This window comes from Neophocaena asiaeorientalis, unplaced genomic scaffold, assembly GCF_003031525.2.
Source record: "Neophocaena asiaeorientalis asiaeorientalis breed wild unplaced genomic scaffold, Neophocaena_asiaeorientalis_V1.1 scaffold398, whole genome shotgun sequence".
NCBI classification, from domain to species: Eukaryota; Metazoa; Chordata; class Mammalia; order Artiodactyla; family Phocoenidae; genus Neophocaena; species Neophocaena asiaeorientalis.
The window spans coordinates 750027-769272 of record NW_020173416.1 but is presented as its reverse complement, the minus strand read 5'-3'; the positions used below and the strand labels follow the sequence as shown (position 1 = coordinate 769272).

Below are 19246 nucleotides of genomic sequence, written 5' to 3'. Positions count from 1 at the left end.
AACCCATCTGGTTTTCTATTGGTTGTTTCCTCTAAAATATTTACCTCCTAGGATTAGTATATACTAATTTTATTTGTTTTCCTTGTGAAGGTTTCTGCTCTGTTTGTTTTGATGTTGTCTTTTTCCTATTTGTAATTTATCAGTTCTTTTTATCTTTCTCTTTTTTAGACTTTTACTGGTCGGTGGATGTGAAACTGCTGAAGTGGGCATACCAAAAGCTGCTAGCTGTGGCCTCTCTGCCTGGAGAGTTCTTTCAGGATCACCTTATTATAAGCCAGTTACTCATGGTGGAGACAGGGTCACTGCAGTAAGTCTTCGTTGTGGTATTTCACTTTGCTAATAGGTCTTAGATAAGCCCTTTGTAAGATACAGAGAAGGAAACAATTTGCCTTAAATGAAGAAAGTAACCTAATGCAAGTGAAATTTTAGGACTTCTTTCAAATATCAAATTTACCTAAAGAATGTTTTATTTAACTTGAGTCTCATTTTTAGTAACAATATTTGCAGATATCAGAAAAACAACCTAACAGTAATCCCATTACTTGCGTTTGCTTATTTAGACATTAACATTTATTAAGTCCCTTTTGATGTGCCGGCAGCTGTTCTGAGCACTGTTACGTGTAGTAGCTCATTTAATTCTCAGTAACCCTTTGAGGTAGGTATTGTTAGTAGTTCCAGTCTGTTGATGAGGAAAGTGAAATTTAGCTGGGCCACCCCACTAGCAAGTGGCAGAATGAGGGTACAAACGCTGGCATGAGTTCCCCTGTTCAAGTTCTTAACTGCCTTCGTACTTCCATTTTGTTCCATATTGATCAGTGCTATTCGTCCAACCATTCATTTATTCTTTCTTTAATTGAATTTCTGTTTTCTGTCAGTCACTCCTTTATGCTGTAATAGTCAGTATAGGCTAGGCTCTGTTGTGATAATAAAAAGAGCCACATAAACAAACAAATGAAAACTCCTGACATTTCTGGGGGTTACCCCATGAAAGTGTGTTCCTTATTTGTGGCAAAGCCTGCTGTTGATATCATGACTACCCTGAACAACTTGTTCCAAGTGATGACTAAAGGATATGTGGGGGCTGGTGACCTCTTGAGGGCCCGCTGTCTCAGTTTATGGCCTTAGGAGGGGGGAGGAGAGGACTAAAAGGTGGGACTTTTTAACCGTCTTACACCAGAACTGGCATCACCTCTGCTCACAGTTCATTTACTGGAACTCATCATGTGGCCCCTCCTACCTTGGGGCCTGGGAAGTAGTTTTCTGTGTGTCCAGAGAGGCAAGAAAAGCTAGATATTAGTGAATATTCATTGTTTCTACCATGTTGGCCACTCTGTGATAATATGTATCTTGACTTTTTTGTATAAACTGTAAGATCATAATTACGTACCCTGTGCTTAGCCTGATACTTGGTGGGCACTCAGATACAGTATTTTTCTAATGAGGGAAGAAACCAAGAAATTAAGGTGAAACATGGTGTAAGTGAATGTGCCATGGTAGTTATTCCTATGAATGTATTTGTTCCATTATTTCTGCCTCAAAATATATTGATTTCAAAATAATCCTGTAAAACAATGGTTAAACGTTTTCATGTTGAAGAAGAACTAGTGAAGAAGTACTTTTGAAAAGAAATCTTTAGCAATCATAGTAAGCTTCCGTTAATTATTTTCTTTAGTTTTTAGCATACGCTGAAATATGTGATTGTGAATTTAACCCAACAAAGTAGTAGGGTTTTTTTTTTTTTTTAAATTAGGTCAACGTATTGGTTCAATATGGCACCAGACCTCAAAACAGTTTATATTCGTACATCAGTTTATACAGTACTGTGTCGTGTGCTTTTTCTTCCATTCACGGTCCCTTTACTCACTCTAGCACCCATTTATTCTCTCTGCAGGATCCAGTAAGGAGTCCAGTTTGAGTGTTATTAGCCCCATTTCACAGATGAGGAGCCTAAGGCCCTGGGAGCTCTTAACAACTAAAAATAGGGCAGCAGGGGTGGAACCAGATTTTGTAGCTCTTGTTTAGCACTTTCCTCACTCCCCATGTGAAATTACATACATCTCATTGGCATTGTCAAATTTATGCTGTGATGATTATCCCATAATTTATTTTTTAAAAAAGAGTGAGTTAGCAGTTGGACATGTTATTTCATATTTGTTATAATTTAGTCATGTTCCTGTCTCCGATTTCACACCCAGCTTGTCGTTTTATATGTGAGATGTATCAGGGCAGATCCTGAAAAGGGTTTGAACAATTTTATCTCTTGACTCTGTCTGAGTGTGATGTCTGCAGCTTAATTTTTTAGTTTTTAATTTTATTTTTGGCTGTGCCACGTGGCTTGCGGGATCTTAGTTCCCCAACCAGTGATTTAACCCGCGCCCTCAGCAGTGAAAGTGCCGAGTACTAACCACTGGACCGCCAGGGAAGTCCCCGTAGCTTATTTTTAAATGGTTCAGTCAAAAAACATTTTTTAAAAAAGTATACATACACATACAGTTAAAGCAAATGTGGCTAAATGTTAATAATTGGTGAACTCAGGTAAAAGGTATACTGGTATTTCATTGTGTAATCATTTCAACTTTTCAGTAGCTAGGAAATTTGTCAAAATAAAAGGTTGAGGGGAAAAAAAGGAAGAATTGGTAAGTATGGAGGATATAAGGCGAGAGAAAGTAGGCAAACTGTGAAGGGCCATTTCAATATGGTGTAATCAAGTATATTTGTGACAGAGTCTGGGACAGGGGAAGGCATGGAGGACTGTCACATACTATGAAACCTTTTTTCACCGTGGCTTCTTTAAATTCTCCATGCTTTCACTTTGCTCCTTACTGAAGTATTGGAATCTGCTCTGCTATGTATGGTCCTTCCCTCTCTGGCCTGAAGCTTCAATATTGGAGTCTCTTAAAGGAAAATTGCTTGTGCAGTGACAAAATAAGTGGGGGGAAATACTGAATTGCAAATTGAGTGCCCCGCCGTACGATAAACTTCTTGAAATGCTGCAAGTGTACTTTAATTGTGTTAGTGCCCTTTTTTTTTTTTTTTGCGGTACACGGACCTCTCACTGTTGTGGCCTCTCCCGCTGCGGAGCACAGGCTCCGGACGCGCAGGCTCAGCGGCCATGGCTCACGGGCCCAGCTGCTCTGCGGCATGTGGGATCTTCCCGGCCCAGGGCACGAACCCGTGTCCCCTGCATCGGCAGGCGGGCTCTCAACCACTGCACCACCAGGGAAGCCCTGTTAGTGCCTTTTTAATGTGTCTTGCAGCTAAACGCACAATCATTCTGTGTAGCCTTCCCCTACCTCAAAGTAATTTGAAACTATAAGATTAGTTCCTCTTGTCAGGTGACAGATATTGTCTGCATGGAACCTCTTATTGTTTGTTTAAGGCTGCTATTGTTTTGGGGTGGGTATCCACCGAAAAATGCTGCTGACACATATATTCTCATCTCTCACAAGGCTGCTGGGTTGTAAAAGAGGCTATGCAAAATTCCATATATACCTTGAGTAAAGTTTCCAAATTAATGTCCGTGCCATCTATAGGAGATAGTTTTATTTATTCATTTGTTCAACATCAAATCACCGATGCAGGTATCAGAACATACAGGTAGCAGCCCTCAAGGGGTTTACTGTACTGGAGGTACAGCTGTGCCCACAAATAAGGGCAAGAAGCTATAGCAAATACCAGGGGAGAGTTCAGTCACTGCGGGGAAGGAAGGAGCCCGGCTCAGGAGTCAGAAGGTTGGGATTGGAATTCTAGCTCAGCACTTACCACTGGTGTCTTAAGGCTCTTGCCAGGATCAAATGAGGTAAGATATATGAAGGCCGTTGATAAACAATAAAATGTTCTACGGTGTTAATTATTATCTATTTGTATTATTAAGGTGGAAATTTTGGAAAAAATGTATAAAAAATGAACAAAACTGACTTTTTTGTTATTGATGCTGCTTCCTTTTCAGTATAGAATGTTGTTCTGGAAAGAACACAGGGTTTTTGAAATCCTGTTTCCCTGAGAAAACAGAAGGAATCAGAATATTTTCATAAGATCCTACCACCTGCCTACATATGCACCTAATTTCCGTACCTTTTCTCTTGTTATTACAGATGAGCTGTACTTGCACTAGCTAAGGCCAGCTCCTCCGTTTGTCCACTGGATCTCACACTTGCTAATTGAAGGATGTTTATCCACATCATGAATCTTGCTGCCCATTAGGTTTATCAGCAAACAACATGCATTTATTTTTGCCATTGTAAAAACTCTTTAGTTTTAGGGGACTTAGAACCTACTAAATCCTGCTACCAGCCCATTTGTTCCTTTCCTTCAGCATGTTCAAGAGTCATCTATACTTGATCCATTTCCAACTTTTCTTTTCTCTCTTGAATTCACTTGAATGGGGCTTTACCTCCATGATTTCACTGAAACTGTCTTACTGATGTTATCAGTGCCCTCCAGTATTTTACCAGTTTATCAGGTTATTGGTATTCTTTAATTCCTATTAATTGCCTATACAACAATCAGTTAGTTGGTTTTATTTTCCCCTTCTCCTTTTTCCTCCCTTTTCTAGTTGCATTATTTCTATTTTGTCAAAACACAATATTTATACGATAGTTTCAACCCTCATCATCATGTTTCTTTAGTCATAGATGTTCATTTATGTATTTTAAAATGTTCCCTGTCCCTTTGTTTGAAGTTTTCCCAGTCACCTCTTGGTTGGATGAAATTATCCTCTAATAGGTATTTTGAGAAGGGCTCACAGATGAAGAGTTCCTTAAGTTCTTGTGTGTCAGAATTGTTTTTCATAGCCTGGACATTTGAAGGAAAACTTATCTGGTTATAAAATCTTTGGTTTACCTGTTCTTTCATTGAACTTTAAAAAAACACAGCACTATTGTTGCTTTGCTTTTATGTGGAATTTGAAAAGTTGATGCAAGTCAAATTATCGTCTCTTTGTATGTTACTTGGCCATTTTGTTTGGAGGCCTTGAGGATTTCCTTTATCTTTGAAATCTAGTATCCTTCTTGGAATATTTCTTGGAGTTGATTTTTCTGGGTTAATTTTCCCAGGTACCTGTTCACTCTTTCAATATATAGATTCAGGTCTTTTTTCATTTCTGGAAAGTTTTCTTAGACTGCAATTTTTGGCAGTGGTTTTAGATTGACCTTAGTCCCCTTTGCTAGCTTGTCGCATCTGTCCTCCTGGACCCTGCAGTGTGTTTTCAGTCTGCTTTTGCTCACCACAAGCCTGTGTCGGCCTGGGTCAGGGTGGGTGGGAGCGTGGGGATGGCAAGAGCAGTGGAGATGACACACTGGAGTTTGGTGGTTTTTCTCTTTCTACTTACAATGATTTTGAAGATCCTTGATCTTCAAGTTAAGTGAGGGTGTGGTTTTCATGCAGATTTATTTTTCTCTTCTTGTATTTTCTTGTTTTGGGAGGAAATGTGGAGCTAGGCCGTCAGTAATATCTTCAGCTGCTCAGCAGTTCTGGTAGGAACATTTTTAACCTCAGCTTAAGAATACCGCCCCCCCCTTTGCCTTTTTCTTTTAAATTAAGGTAAAGTTCATATAACATAAAATGGACCATTAAATATTTTAAAGTGTACAGTTCAGTGGCATTTAGTACACTCACAGCGTTGTGCAACTGTCACCACTATCTAGGTCCAAGACATTTTCGTCACCCCAGATGGAAACACCAGACCCATTAACAGTCACTCCCTTTTGTTTCCCTCACCTCAGCTCCTGGCAGTCACTGGTCTGCTTTCTGTTTCTATGGATGTACCTGTTTTGAAAATTTCATATGAATGGAATCATACAGTATGAGACTTTTGTATCTGGCTTCTCTCTTTTAGCGACATATTTTTGAGGTTCATCCAAATTTTAGTGTGCATCAGTACTTCATTCCTTTTTATGACTGAATAATATTCCGTTGTATGGATATACTGCCTTTTTAAAAAAGTTATTATTTTTATTTTATTTTATTTTATTTTGCGGTACGCGGGCCTCTCACTGCTGTGGCCTCTCCCGTTGCGGAGCACAGGCTCCTGACGCGCAGGCTCAGCGGCCATGGCTCACGGGCCCAGCTGCTCCGCGGCACGTGGGATCTTCCCGGACCGGGGCACGAACCCGTGTCCCCGGCATCGGCAGGCGGACTCTCAACCACTGCGCCACCAGGGAAACCCTGCCTTTTGTTTATCCATTCTTTAGTTAGTGGACATTTAAGTTGTTTCTATTTTTTGGCTATTATGAATAATGTTGCTGTGAACATTTGTGTGTACAGGTATTTGTTTGAACACCTGTTTTCAGTTCTTTTGGGTATATACTTAGTATGGAATTTCTGGATCATATGGTAATTCCGTTTAACTTTTGAACGACCACCAGACTGTTTTCCACAGTGGCTGTACCATTTTATGTTCCTGCCAGCAATGGACCAGTGTTCCAAATTCTCTACAACTTCAACAATGCTTATTTTCCATTTCTAAAAAATTATACACATCTCTCCCTCTTGCTTTAAGTATATTTCTTAAATCTAGAGACAAAACTAGTCTTGTTTTATTATTTCAAATACTTGTTTCTCAGTGATTTTTTTCTGGTGTTTTTCAAGTATGGGATCAATTTCTTCATGAATGAAATTTCTGTTGGGAGTATTGACCTTTTCCATAGTGATGCTAGGATAAAATGGTAACCTGGGCCAGACTCATTTGAGAAGAGCCACTCATTAGATTCTAATTTGCATAGATTGTACTAGACTTGTTACGTATGTATTTAAAAATACATTTGATTATGGGTACATTTTGTAAGATTTGTCACTTGTTGGATTTTTTTCCCAAACGAAAACAAAATCTCACCAAGATTTCTGATACTTATTCATGATTTTCTTAACCATTTCTTAAAATACTAGATATGCTGTAGTTTTCATTTCATGATGAAAGGCCTTTAAACAATGAGGAAGCCTTCCATTGATCTTTTTTTTTATGATGTGTGTCTATTTTGTAGGTACCAAAGACCCTGGGATTATTAAGGATGTTAAGTGGCAAGTTTTACAGTCGCCAGGGGCAAGAACAGGTAATACAAATTGGCATCTTCGCGAGGGTCCCCTTAAGGACAGAGTTGAATGAATCTTGAATATTACAGATTTTCATCTGAATTTGCTCTTAATTATACATTACAGGGGTGTATGCACTAATAAGACTTCATGGAGCTGTTCACTGAAGATTTGTGCATTTTACTATATATATCATTCTTATCTCAGTAAAGAAAATTAAAAAAAAAAAAAAAAAAAGAATGAATCTAGTCCTCTTGGATCTGGGGATATAGCCCAAAGAAGTCTCCTGGAATCATTATATATCTTTGAAGTTTCTTATTCTATCTTGTGAATTTTTGTATCCTTGTCCATAACATATCCCTTATGTTTGTTGGTTTTAAAATAAAAAAAGATTCCTTCCTAAATCTGAGATTATTGGTGTTTCAAGAGATTGAGCCACATTGATCCTGGGCTTAACTGTTTTGTTCTTCAATAGGAGAAACATGGATCCATCTCAGAGATGCTGAGCAGTTTCATCCTAGATATACCCGTATGCTTTGGCGCTGTCTCTGAGGGAGATGGTTATAGTCATCCCCTCTACATGGCTCTCACAAGAGTCTTGACATACATGGGGCTTCAGATCATACTCCTTCCTGTTTTGGGGCAAATCAAACAAATTAATTTTCATTTCTTCAATTTCTTAACTAAGGGAAATTGTAAGAAATATGGAAATTTTAAGAAATACAACATGTATTCTCTTGCTGCATTTGTATTTAATATATTTAAAATTTTGAGTCCTAGTTATTTCTGTGCCCTTGACTTCGACTAATTCATATCTTCTGGGTTGGTTTGGCTTTTCTGTCTGTAGCATTGAGCAATAACACTACTCTTTATGTCTGGAAAGTCACTTTCATTTTTAATCCCTTGTATGTTTACAGTTTTCCAGTTAGCATTCTCTTTAGTCATTTCAAGCAGTTTGTCTTCATTTTGCAGGTGAAGAACCATAAGCAAGACTAAATGCCTTGGCCTCTGCCATGTACTTTGTTCTTTCTAATTTACTGTGTTGCCTCTGTTGGTCTTTCTGTTACCATAATAGTGCATGAGAGCTTTACTTTGTTTTCCTCCCTGGATCCTTTCCCATTCTCTTTAATTCCATCTAAATAATAACTGTATCTTTAACAAATTTTAAAGGGTTCATTTTTTAATTCTTTTGATGATAAGTAATTATGTGGAGTGTCAGCATTTATTTATTCTTTTAGTCAGTCAGCAGGCACGCACTTTGAGCCAGCCATGGTGTTAGAGATGAGAATAAATAGATGAATAAAATGCAGTGTGCTTCCTCAAGGAGCCCTCAGTGTAGTGCGGGAGTCAGATGTAGAAGCAGCTGTAGAACAGGACAATATGACACGTTTCATAACCTGTCCTGTAATGTAATATGAAGCGCCGTTGAGGTGCAGGGAGGGACCATTGAACTCTGGAGGTGATACTTGATTTGGAAGTGAGTAAGAGATCCTCAGGCGGATAGGGGAAGGCTGGTTGTTTCCAGGCCGGAAGCAGCATGTGCAAAGTCCCGGAAGTGTCGGAGAACACTGCAGAACGCTCCACTCTGCCGTGGGGTAGGGTCCATGGTCTCTTACTGTTTGTGTTCCGTAGTTATTTTATTGGGACCAACATAATTGTATTGTGTTTAGAACAAGAATTATTTGGGGATTGATATATTGGTACATGACTTTGTACCATATCCTTTACATATTAGATGCTGTGTTTATTAGTTGATTTGGTATATTAATAGGCAAATGTAACTGTTCAGTCACTATAAAATGTCCATCTTCTTTTTACTCTTTCTTACCTCCTGGGAACTCCAGATTCATGTTACCTTGTCTCCTGCTATTGGTTATTCTTTTGTGTGGAACTCAGCTCTTTCTTGTTTTCATCGGTATCCTCTATGATTGAACAGAAGGAGGGAGAAGGTAGCAACTAATTTCCTTACGTTTTGATCTTTCTTTGTGGCACCTGGTACTGGAATCCTTAACTGTTTGGACTTTTTAAAAAGACTTTATGAAAGTAGTACTGTAAAATCAGGGCCTTTCAGTAAATATCTGAATGTTATATGAGTATCCTGTTTGTATTCAGTGGTTCCTAGCCCAGAAATAATTATGGGGCATAGAGTTTTAGCACCATCATTTTAGACCTGACAGGTCTCATAGAGATTATGTAATAATTCCTTATTATTGTGAATACTTTCTAGCTTATAAGTCCTTTTGCATGATCTCAGAGGAAGCTTGCATTAATGGCATTATGATGCCTATTTTATTGATGAAGAAATTAAAGCCTCAAGAGAAATGGCTTTCCCAAACTCACCTACCTAGATAGTGTCAGAGATGGGTTTGGTCTTGAGTTGGCTCTTGATCTAGTGCTTTTTTTTCACTACCTCTTGTTGGCTTTTGTCTAAACCCTTAGTTGGACAATTGAAGAAGCAGAAGCCAAGATATGTTGTACTTAAAAGTAGCCCAAGTTAAAAATCACCTCTTATCTCAGAAAGAATGATCTGTTTTACTACTCAAGTTTGGTGGCAATTCTATTTCTCTTTTAAAATGTGTTATCTCTTAACTACTGCTATTTTTTTAAAGAGGAAGTGCTTTCCTATATAGTAACCACATGGTTAATATTTAGTTCATTTTGTTCTGTTCACTTGTCAGACTATAAAGCAGCAACACTGATTGGATAGTATTAGAGGGAATGTATATAAAATAGCTAAGGCAGTGAGTGCTACCTTGCAGGCACATGATAAATGATAGTGGTGGCTGCCGTTCTGATCTGTTAATTTCTTTATATCCATAATCATAGAGCCAATAATTAGTAGTCTGTGGGTCCTTTTTAATTGTGGTTTAGTATACCCCAGATTTACATGATTCAAAATAATCAACTGCTGGTTGTCTGGCATATATTATCTTTTGAAGAGTATATGAATAATCAAAATTATTTGTTTTCTTTTGAGCTTTTGTCACCAGAAAGTTTAAATTTATTTATTTTTTAAATTTTATTGAAGTATAGTTGATTTACAGTCTTGTGTTAATTTCTGCTGTAGAGCAAAGTGACTCAGTTATATGGTTTTTTTTTTCTTTTTCATATTCTTTTCCATTATGGTTTATCACAGGATATTGAATATAGTTATACAGTAGGACCTTGTTGTTTATCCATCCTACGTGTAATAGTTTGCTTCTGCTAATCCCGAACTCCCCATCCTTCCTTCCTCCAGAAAGTTTAAATTTAAATCTTTTCCTTTATGCTTTGGGCTTTGAGGTCTTACGAAGTTCTTTCACATGCTGATGTTGTAAAGATGTTTTATGTTTTCTTTTAAAATTTTCACGGTTTTGCTTTTCACCTGTAAGTTTTCAATCCATCTTGAATTTCTTTTTATTGGATATAGTAGGAATCTAATTTATAATATGCTCTGTGTGGCTAGTACCATTAATTCAGTGCTGTATTCTTTCCCAACTAATTTATATAATGCCATAATTTATATACTGCCACCATAATTTATATAATGTCTGTCAGGACAGACATTTACAGAGGGTACATTGTAGCTCTGTTTCTCTGCTCTCTTTTCTGTTTCATTGGTGTACATGTCTATTCTCCTGACAATATCTCACAGTTTTAATAAAGTTTTATAATTAAAAAATAATTTTTTTGAAAAGGGTATTAGCTTGGAAACTTTTTTTTCTCCAAAGGCTTTTTTATTTCCTTCATACTTTTGCAGTGTTCCCCCCCTCAGGTTGTTAACCAGGCTTTTGAGGATGACTTTCTTTTGATTTGAAAACAGATTTCTGTTTATTCTTTGGGGTCAGACTTCTAAACTTCAGTGGGTTAGAGCACCTACCGAATTCCTTGAGGGCAGAGGTTTATGTTTGTTTTTTTCACTGCAGGTTCCCCAGAGTATAAAACAGTGCCTGGCATGTACTATGTATTATTGAATGTGTAATATTCAGAAAATAATTGTCGAGTGTTGGAAGAGCAGTACTTACAAATTCACCTTTGATTGAGCTGAGTTTTTTTTTCCTTTAAGCATATGTAGTAATTTAGAACATTTTGAACGTGTGCACTAGAATTCAGTACTTTGATTTTACTATAGCTTGTACATTTGAAAGGTATAATGAAATTGGAAATCACTCATTTTTAATTGTCCTATATAGATGATAGGCAGTTGAAGAAAGTGAGGCAATTTAAACTAATCTCAGTACGAAAGTCTGATATTTAACATTTAAAAAAATCTCTCTTTTAGAAAGGACAGTTGAAAAGTTTTATTGCAGTGTTTGAGAGAAGACACAGTTCCTACTCCAAGTATTGCTCCAGTAGGAGAAGGCTTTAATTAGTGTTTTTAATGAACACAAGATCAAATGGACATTTGAGCTAGTGGTTTAGTGTAAATGAGAAGCAGAAATTAAAATAATGTTCACATTATTAATTTCTGTAGTATTTTGTTAGTGTTACATCGCTACACAAAAGACTCAATGAAGTAAGGGAAGATATCTTTTCAAAAGTTTTAGGAAGGGATTTGAGATGAGGAGGTAAATAGGAGAATTGACAGTGAAGTTAATTAAAAGGGCCATAAATGAATGACTAATGTAAGAAGACAGTTTACTGTGCAAAGTCCTCTTTCTATGCCCCATGCTGTCTACCCAGGGATGCTAACTTACCAAGTAATTATTTAGCTAGACTACCTTTTAATGAAGTTAAAACCTCATGGCGTAAACGGAAGCAGGTGGTAAATGATAGTCACTGTTTTCTTTTTCTTTTCCTCACCTTTATTGAGATACAATTTACAGATGAAATTGTAAGATAGTTAAGTTGATGATTTGATATAGGTACCTATACACTGTGAAAGGATTTTCCCCCATTGAGTTAATACATGCATCACCTCACATATTTACTTTTTGTGTTTGTGTATATGTGTGAGAACATTTAAATCCTACTCTTAACAAATTTCAATTATACAATACAGTGTTGTCACCTATAGTTACCAATGTTATACATTAGATCCTCGGACTTTATTCATCATATAACTGAAAGTTTGTACCCTTTCACCAACCTCTCCCTGTTCTTCCAACCCCCAGCCCCTGGTAAGCAAACACTGTTCTACTCACTGTTTTTATGATTTTGACTTTTTTTTTTTTTTTTTTTTTTAAGATTCTATGTATAAGTGATATCACGTAGTATTTGTCTTTTTGTATCTGGCTTATTTCACTTATCAAAATGCCCTCCAGTTTCATTCATGTTTTTGCAAATTACAGGATTTCCTTCTTTTTAAAGGCTGAATAATATTCCTTTGTGTGTGTGTATTCCATACCTTGGCTATTGTGAGTAATGATGCAGTGAACTTGGGAGTACAGGTATCTCTTTGAGATAATGTTTTCATTTCGTTTGGAAATATACCCAGAAGTGGGATTGCTGGATCTTGCGGTAGTTCTATTTTTACTTTCTTTAGGAAACTACATTCTGTTTCTCATGGTGCCTATACCAGTTTACATTCTTACCAACAGTGTACAAGGGTTCCCTTTTCTCTATGTTCTCACCAGTGTTTATCATCTCTTGTCTCTTTTACAATAGCCATCCTAACAGTTATGAGATGGTATATCATTGTTTTTGATTTGCATTTCCCTGCTGATTAGTGATGTGGAACAACTTTTCATGTACCTGTTGGCCATTTGTGTGTCTTCTTTGGAAGAATGTCTATTTAGATTCATTGCCCATTGTTAAATTGGATTATTTGTCTTTTGCTATTCAGTTGTATGAGTTTCTTGTATATTTTGGATATTAACCGCTTTTGGTTATATGGTTTGCAGATATTTTCTCCCATTCCGTAGGTTGCCTTTTCATTTTGCTGATAGTTTCCTTTGCTATGTAGAAGCTTTTTAGATTGATGTATTCCCACTTGTTTTTGCTTTTGTTGCCTTTGCCTTGATGACACATCCAAGAAAATCATTCCCAAGACCAATGACAAGAAGTTTACCCAACTCCATGCTTTCTCCAGAAGTTTTACAATTTCAGGTCTTATGTTCAAGTATTTCATCCATTTAGAGTTGACTTTTGTATATGGTGTAAATTAGGGGTCCATTTCATTCTTTTGCATGTGGCTATCCAGTTTTTCCAGTATCATTTGTTGTAGAGACTATTTTCTTCATTGTGTATTCTTGGCTCCTTTGTTGTAAATTAATGGACCATATATGCTTGAGTTTATTTCTGGCCTCTCTGTTCTGTTCCATTGACCTATATATCTGTTTTTAATGCCAAGACCATACTGTTTTGATTATTATAGCTTTGTAATATAGTTTGAAACCTGGATGTATAACGCCTCTAGCTTTGTTCTTCTTTTTCAAGATTACTTTGACTACTTGGGTCTTTTGTGGTACCATGCAAATTTTAGGATCGTTTTTTCTATGTCTGTAAAAAATGCCATTGGAATTTTGATAGAGGTTGCATTGAATCTGTGGATCACTTTGGGTAGTATGGATATTTTAACAATAGCAATTCTTCCAATTCATGAATATGGAATTTCTTTCCATTTATTTGTGTCTTCTTCAATTTCTTTCATTAATGTTTTATAGTTTTCAGTGTATATCTCTCTCACTTCCTTGGTTAAATTTATTCCTAAGTATTTTACTCTTTTTGATGCTATTGTAAATGGGATTGTTTTCTTAATTTCTCTTTCCTAGAGTTCACTGTTATTGTATAGAGAGGCAACTGAATTTTGTATGTTGATTTTGTATCCTGCAATTTTATAAATTTATTTATTCTAACAGTTTTTTGATGGAGTCATTAGGGTTTTCTATGTATAATATCATGTGATCTGCAAACAGAGCCAATCTTACTTCTTCCTTTCCAGTTTGTGTGCCTTTTCTTTTTCTTGCCTAATTGCTCTGGCCAAGACTTTCTGTACCATGTTGAATAAAAATGGCAAGAGGGGGCATCCTTGTCTTGTTCCTCATCTTGGAGCTTTCCTCTTTTCCCTGCCAAGTTCTGTATTCTTGACCAACATTCCAACTGTTGAAATGATGATTAAAATGAAAATGGCATTCGTAGTTGAGAAATGTGAAAGAAATTCACAGACACTTCTTTTTTTTGGGGGGGTACGCGGGCCTCCCACCACCGCGGCCCCTCCCGTTGCGGAGCACAGACTGCGGACGCGCAGGCTCAGCGGCCGTGGCTCACGGGCCCAGCTGCTCTGCGGCATGCGGGATCCTCCCGGACCGGGTCACGAACCCGTGTCCCCTGCATCGGCAGGCGGACTCCCAACCACTGCGCCACCAGGGAAGCCCACACAGACACATTTTAACCAAAGTGAAAATTATAGCTACACCTAAATTTTATTGCCTTTACAACTACTTAATTCAAATGGAGGAGAAGAGAACAAGATTGTTATTCTCTTATGCTGAGAAATCTTAATACAATATGAGGGGTTATGGTTTGAATGTTAGAAGTTTACTTTTATTGTGATGTACAGTTGATTGAAAAGCCATTGCCTCCTATTTCCAAAGCATACACTCCTGAATTCTCTTCCTTGCCAACCAATAGGCATTCAGGTTTCCAAATACTGCAGACTCTGCTTACAGAATTTAGCATGGATTTTCGTTTTTTTTCTATTTATTTTTACCCCTTCAGGCTATGTTCAAGCCGCCAACCCCAGTCCTCTCCCTGCGGTCCGTCCGAAACCGAAACCCGAGCTTCAGCTCGGTCGGCACCGATCCTCTGTGCGGGAATCTCCCCGCTTTGACCTCCGCACCCGTCGCTGTGCACCACTCCCCGGTCCCGAAGCTCCCCCCCTCCTCCTCCCGCAGTCTCTGCCAGCGGAGGGGCTTCCTAGTGTATGGAAACTTTTCCTCCTTCACAGCTCCCTCCCACTGGTGCAGGTGCCGTCCTTATTCTTTTGTCTCTGTTTTTTCTTTTTTTCTTTTGCCCTACCCAGGTACGTGGGGAGTTTCTTGCCTTTTGGGAGGTCTGAGGTCCTCTGCCAGCCTTCAGTAGGTGTTCTGTAGGAGTTGTTCCACGTGTAGATGTATTTCTGGTGTATCCGTGGGGAGGAAGGCGATCTCCACGTCTTACTCTTCCGCCATCTTCAAGGTCCCCCAGCATGGATTTTCTAACTGTGGCTTTACATCTTGTGTCACAGTTACTGTCAGGATAATAAATTACTTTCTGGGCCAGAAATACCCTGCATGCTATAGATATTCAGAAAAGTTTCTATAAATAAGCAGAGTTTATATTTTAGAAGGAAATCACTGTGTTTCTCAAGTAACATAGGTGACTTGTCTGTGTCATCAGCTGGCTACAATTCAGTTGCTGCTAATAACCATATCTTCTTACTGTGCATATTTATGCAAGTTAAACAGATAACTTGGGACTTGAAAGAAATGTACACTTAATGTGTGTGCATGTAATGTCTGAGATTTGCTTTAAAATCCTCCAGGGGACAAAGGTCCCTGAGGGCATTGTGGTGATTGGGGAATGACATGTGAGACAAGCTTGGAATGTTGATGTTTGTTTAAGATGGTTGTTGGGCCCCTGGGTATTTATTAAACTGCAATTTCTACCTTTGTGTGTGTGAGTGCAAATTTCTACAACAAAATGCTTACGGAAAGGAATGGTAAGTTTGCAGTGTGAATGTCATGGCATCAAAGGAAACTAAGGGGATGAAGAAAAAAAAGCAAATGGTTAACATTTTAGTTAATATATTTATTACTTAAGCATGGGGGAAGGATGGAAGGAAGGGAGGGAGGAATGAAAACAAAAGGAAATTTAGCATATTCACTCATTATTTCCCTGGTCATAATGCTGTTGTTAAATTATTCACATTATTCAGTATACATTTTTTGTTTTGTCGAAGAGATCCATAAACCTACTTTCAGAGCACTTTTAGTGGGGTCGTTTAATGAAACGTATGGTGTACCTGCAGGTTACCATACAGATCACATGTGACTAACTGTTCAGGTGTTGAAATCATAATGTATACTTGGTTATAATTTCTACTGAGGAGCATGCCTGTCACTACTAGAAAGGCTTTGGCCCAGGTGAGGGCAGTGATCATGGTGCCATCAGGGCACGTGGAGGGGGATGGAAGACGCTGCATCTGGTTCAGCTTTTGCTACTTAACACTGAATGATGATCTTGGGCAAGTGTTGTAACCCTTCAGGTCTTCAGTGTCGACATCTGAAACTCTAAAGGATGGGTGGAGAGGTTTTTTTTCTTAATTTATTTTATTTATTTTTATTTTTGGCTGTGTCGGGTCTTCATTACTGTGCGTGGGCTTTCTCTAGTTGCCGCGAGCTGGAGCTAGTCTTCGTTGCGGTGTGCAGGCTTCTCAGTGCGGTGGCTTCTTTCGTTGCGGAGCACGGTCTCTAGGCGCATGGGCTTCAGTAGTTGTGGCACGCGGGCTTCAGTAGTTGTGGCTCGCGGGCTCTAGAGCGCAGGCTCAGTAGTTGTGGCGCACGGGCTTAGTTGCTCCGCAGCATGTGGGATCTTCCTGGACCAGGGCAAAAACCCGTGTCCCCTGCCTTGGCAGGTAGATTCTTAACCGCTGTGCCACCAGGGAAGCCCTGAGAGTTCGTTTAATTAATGCAAATCTATGCTTCGGAGGCCCATCTTGTGCAAAACCATAGAGCTAATTGACTTTAGAGTTGTGAAAGGAAGATGCCAGGTCCTTCATCTTCTACTCATTCCCCGTCTCCATCACAGAGGAAAAGAGCTGATGTATTTAAAATTTTGCTTAAAGTGCTTTCGCTTTTATTGCTTCTCCTTCCCAGGCACTTGTATTTTAGTCTTTCTTCCATTAAGTTATGACACTGTGGGATAGACCTGTTACATCTCGTTAAAGTGATTTTAGTCCTCAGCGAGGAGATTAGCAGATGCTAATCTTCTTGTCTATCCACTCACGCAGCAGTGTTCCTCACTTCCTGAAGTTGTTCTCTTTGTCTTTGATGGCTAATGTGCCTTAGTCGTTTTAGACCTGAGGACTTAGACTCTGTCTACCAGAGGCCAGGTAGATAATATAGTGAATCGAACCTGTTGTAATCTATGGTTTTTCAGTACAGTCATCTTTAGTTTTCAGTTCTGCAGCTTTTGGCCTTAATCTTGGGGCCATAATAGAGAATGCTGGGGGTTTTGCCTAACTGGAAAGCTTATGACCCTTTCAAGAGGGCATATACTACCTAGTCCCATCTGATTATTGCCATTTGGGCCCCGTGTTGCCCGATTTTCTAAATATTCTGGAGAAATACGGTTGTGGACTGCCATTTTCTGGTCTCTTTTGTTTTTTGTGGGGAAACTACCTTAGACCCTGTTCTTAATAAATGCTCGAATGGGAAATAGGTCTTTAGTTAGTGTTTTTTCAGTTCTCCTGGTTCTGTTGTAGTTGGTAGGCAGGTAACATCTCTGCTCGGATGGTTTCTCTTGTGGTAACTGAGCAAACCTGGTACCCTCATGGGAAAGGACTGAGAGATTATCTGGACAAGTAGAACTGGGCAGGCAAGTCTTTCTCTGTGTGCCCGGCGTTGGCCACGTAAAATCAGTGTGGTACAAAATGTCTCTGTTCTGTGGCAACACTTAGAATCCTTAGATTGAATAATTTGCCAGCAGGTCTGGAATACCTTACACATTTAATGTATTTCTTAAATTAAGGAATGCATTTTCCTCTAGTCGGTCTTTTATTCCCATCACCATTTGGACTCTCTTTTCCTTCATCTCTCTTTCTCCCTCTCCGTTTCCTGAATTTGTGGCCTGTCCATGGTATAGAATATTCCAGGCATTGTGTTCGCAGAGAATCTTGTAAAGGTTCTTGTAAAGGTGTGTACCCAAAATTCAAGAAATTCATAATTTTGTCAACATCCACTCATGAAAGATATTGAGAACTCATGGTAATCTATGTGTGATATAAAGGAATATTTTTATAATGCTCACATATTTGGGTTTTGGGTTATATGTAAATCGTAACACTGTAAAGTAGATTTTAAAAAACTCCTTAAGGGCAAGAGTCCTGTTTTTTATATTCCGGAGCACATTTATAGTGTTATGAAGCGTCAGAATCCTTAGTTATGAGAGATCATTTACGATACGGCACCCCTAAAGAGCGTTAATTCTGAAAATTATTTCTATTTGGCTACAAGTCTCTTGCTCTGACATTAATGTAATATAATTATCGTCTAGGATGGGATCTTTAAGATGAGACTTTCTCCAGACGGGACCCTCCTTGCAGCCGTTCACTTCTCAGGAAAACTAAGCATCTGGGCCATTCCATCTCTGAAGCAGCAAGGGGAGTGGAATCAAAATGAGCAGGTGTGTCTCTTGATTATGATTATTCCTAGAATGATTCTCGCTTAAGGGTGAGTGCTGACAATACTAATTTCATTTTGATGATATTTTATGTTTGAAAATGCAGCTCACAGCTATTACTTATTCTCATCATTCCAAAGCTGTCCTATTCTTTACTTACATTATACTATTATCAGTGTAGTAGGACAGGTGAAGAACAGAGTAGCACTGTGTGCTGGTACTAATTTGTAGAGCAGGACTCTGTATCCTGAGTGTCCTCTGTCCTTTGATCTCTGCATTTCCCCCTTTCTCATTGCAAAAATACAGAATGGAGATGTTAAGTTTTCAGCAAAAGTTGACTGATATCAAAGATTGGAAGGGTCAATATCGTAAAAAGATTAGACTCCTTTCCAAATCTTGCAGTGCTAGTAATCCTGGGCTTCCGTAAGGTTGAAGGGAGTTTTCGTCTCTTTACTCAAAAGGTAGATAGAGAAGATACAGAGAAAGATAGAACTGTTCATTTTTTTAGTGTCTGGAAATAGCAGCGTTTGAGAATTAAACAATTGAGTTGTTTAGTGACGGATAGTATCAATGTCTATTGTAATCTAAAATCAGGATGGGCAGGTAAGGTATAATGCTCGTTTAATGCCACACGTTGTGATAGAGTGAAGATTTAAGAAAAATCTTCTCAGTTAGATACAGCTTACGTTATAAATCTTTCACTGCTCTGAAGATAATTTTGCCTGCTAGCACTTTGAGTGTTAGTTCTTCTTCCCTCACATCCCCAATCCCCTTCCCTATAGAGTATCCTGTCACCAGCTTTGGTGGGTACTTCTGTGATTCTAAGAAAGGAGCATATTCCCTGCAAGGTCTGAATGGATCAGGGTCTTTTTATTAGCATTGTTTTGAATTTCATCAAACTGCACTATAAAAGAAT

The 19246-nt window shown here is 38.5% G+C and overlaps 1 protein-coding gene across 2 annotated transcripts in view; it reads left to right on the top strand.

Annotated features, from left to right (window-relative positions):
- Positions 1–19246, top strand: part of NBAS (NBAS subunit of NRZ tethering complex) — a 332635-nt gene that overhangs the window by 47679 nt on the left and 265710 nt on the right. The window contains exons 10-12 of one of the 2 annotated variants that reach the window (XM_024747242.1): positions 169–307; positions 6981–7049; positions 18205–18333. In XM_024747242.1, coding sequence (XP_024603010.1) covers positions 169–307; positions 6981–7049; positions 18205–18333 — 337 coding nt within the window. The remainder of the gene's footprint in view (positions 1–168; positions 308–6980; positions 7050–18204; positions 18334–19246) is intronic. The other variant, XM_024747243.1, reaches the window with a different exon arrangement.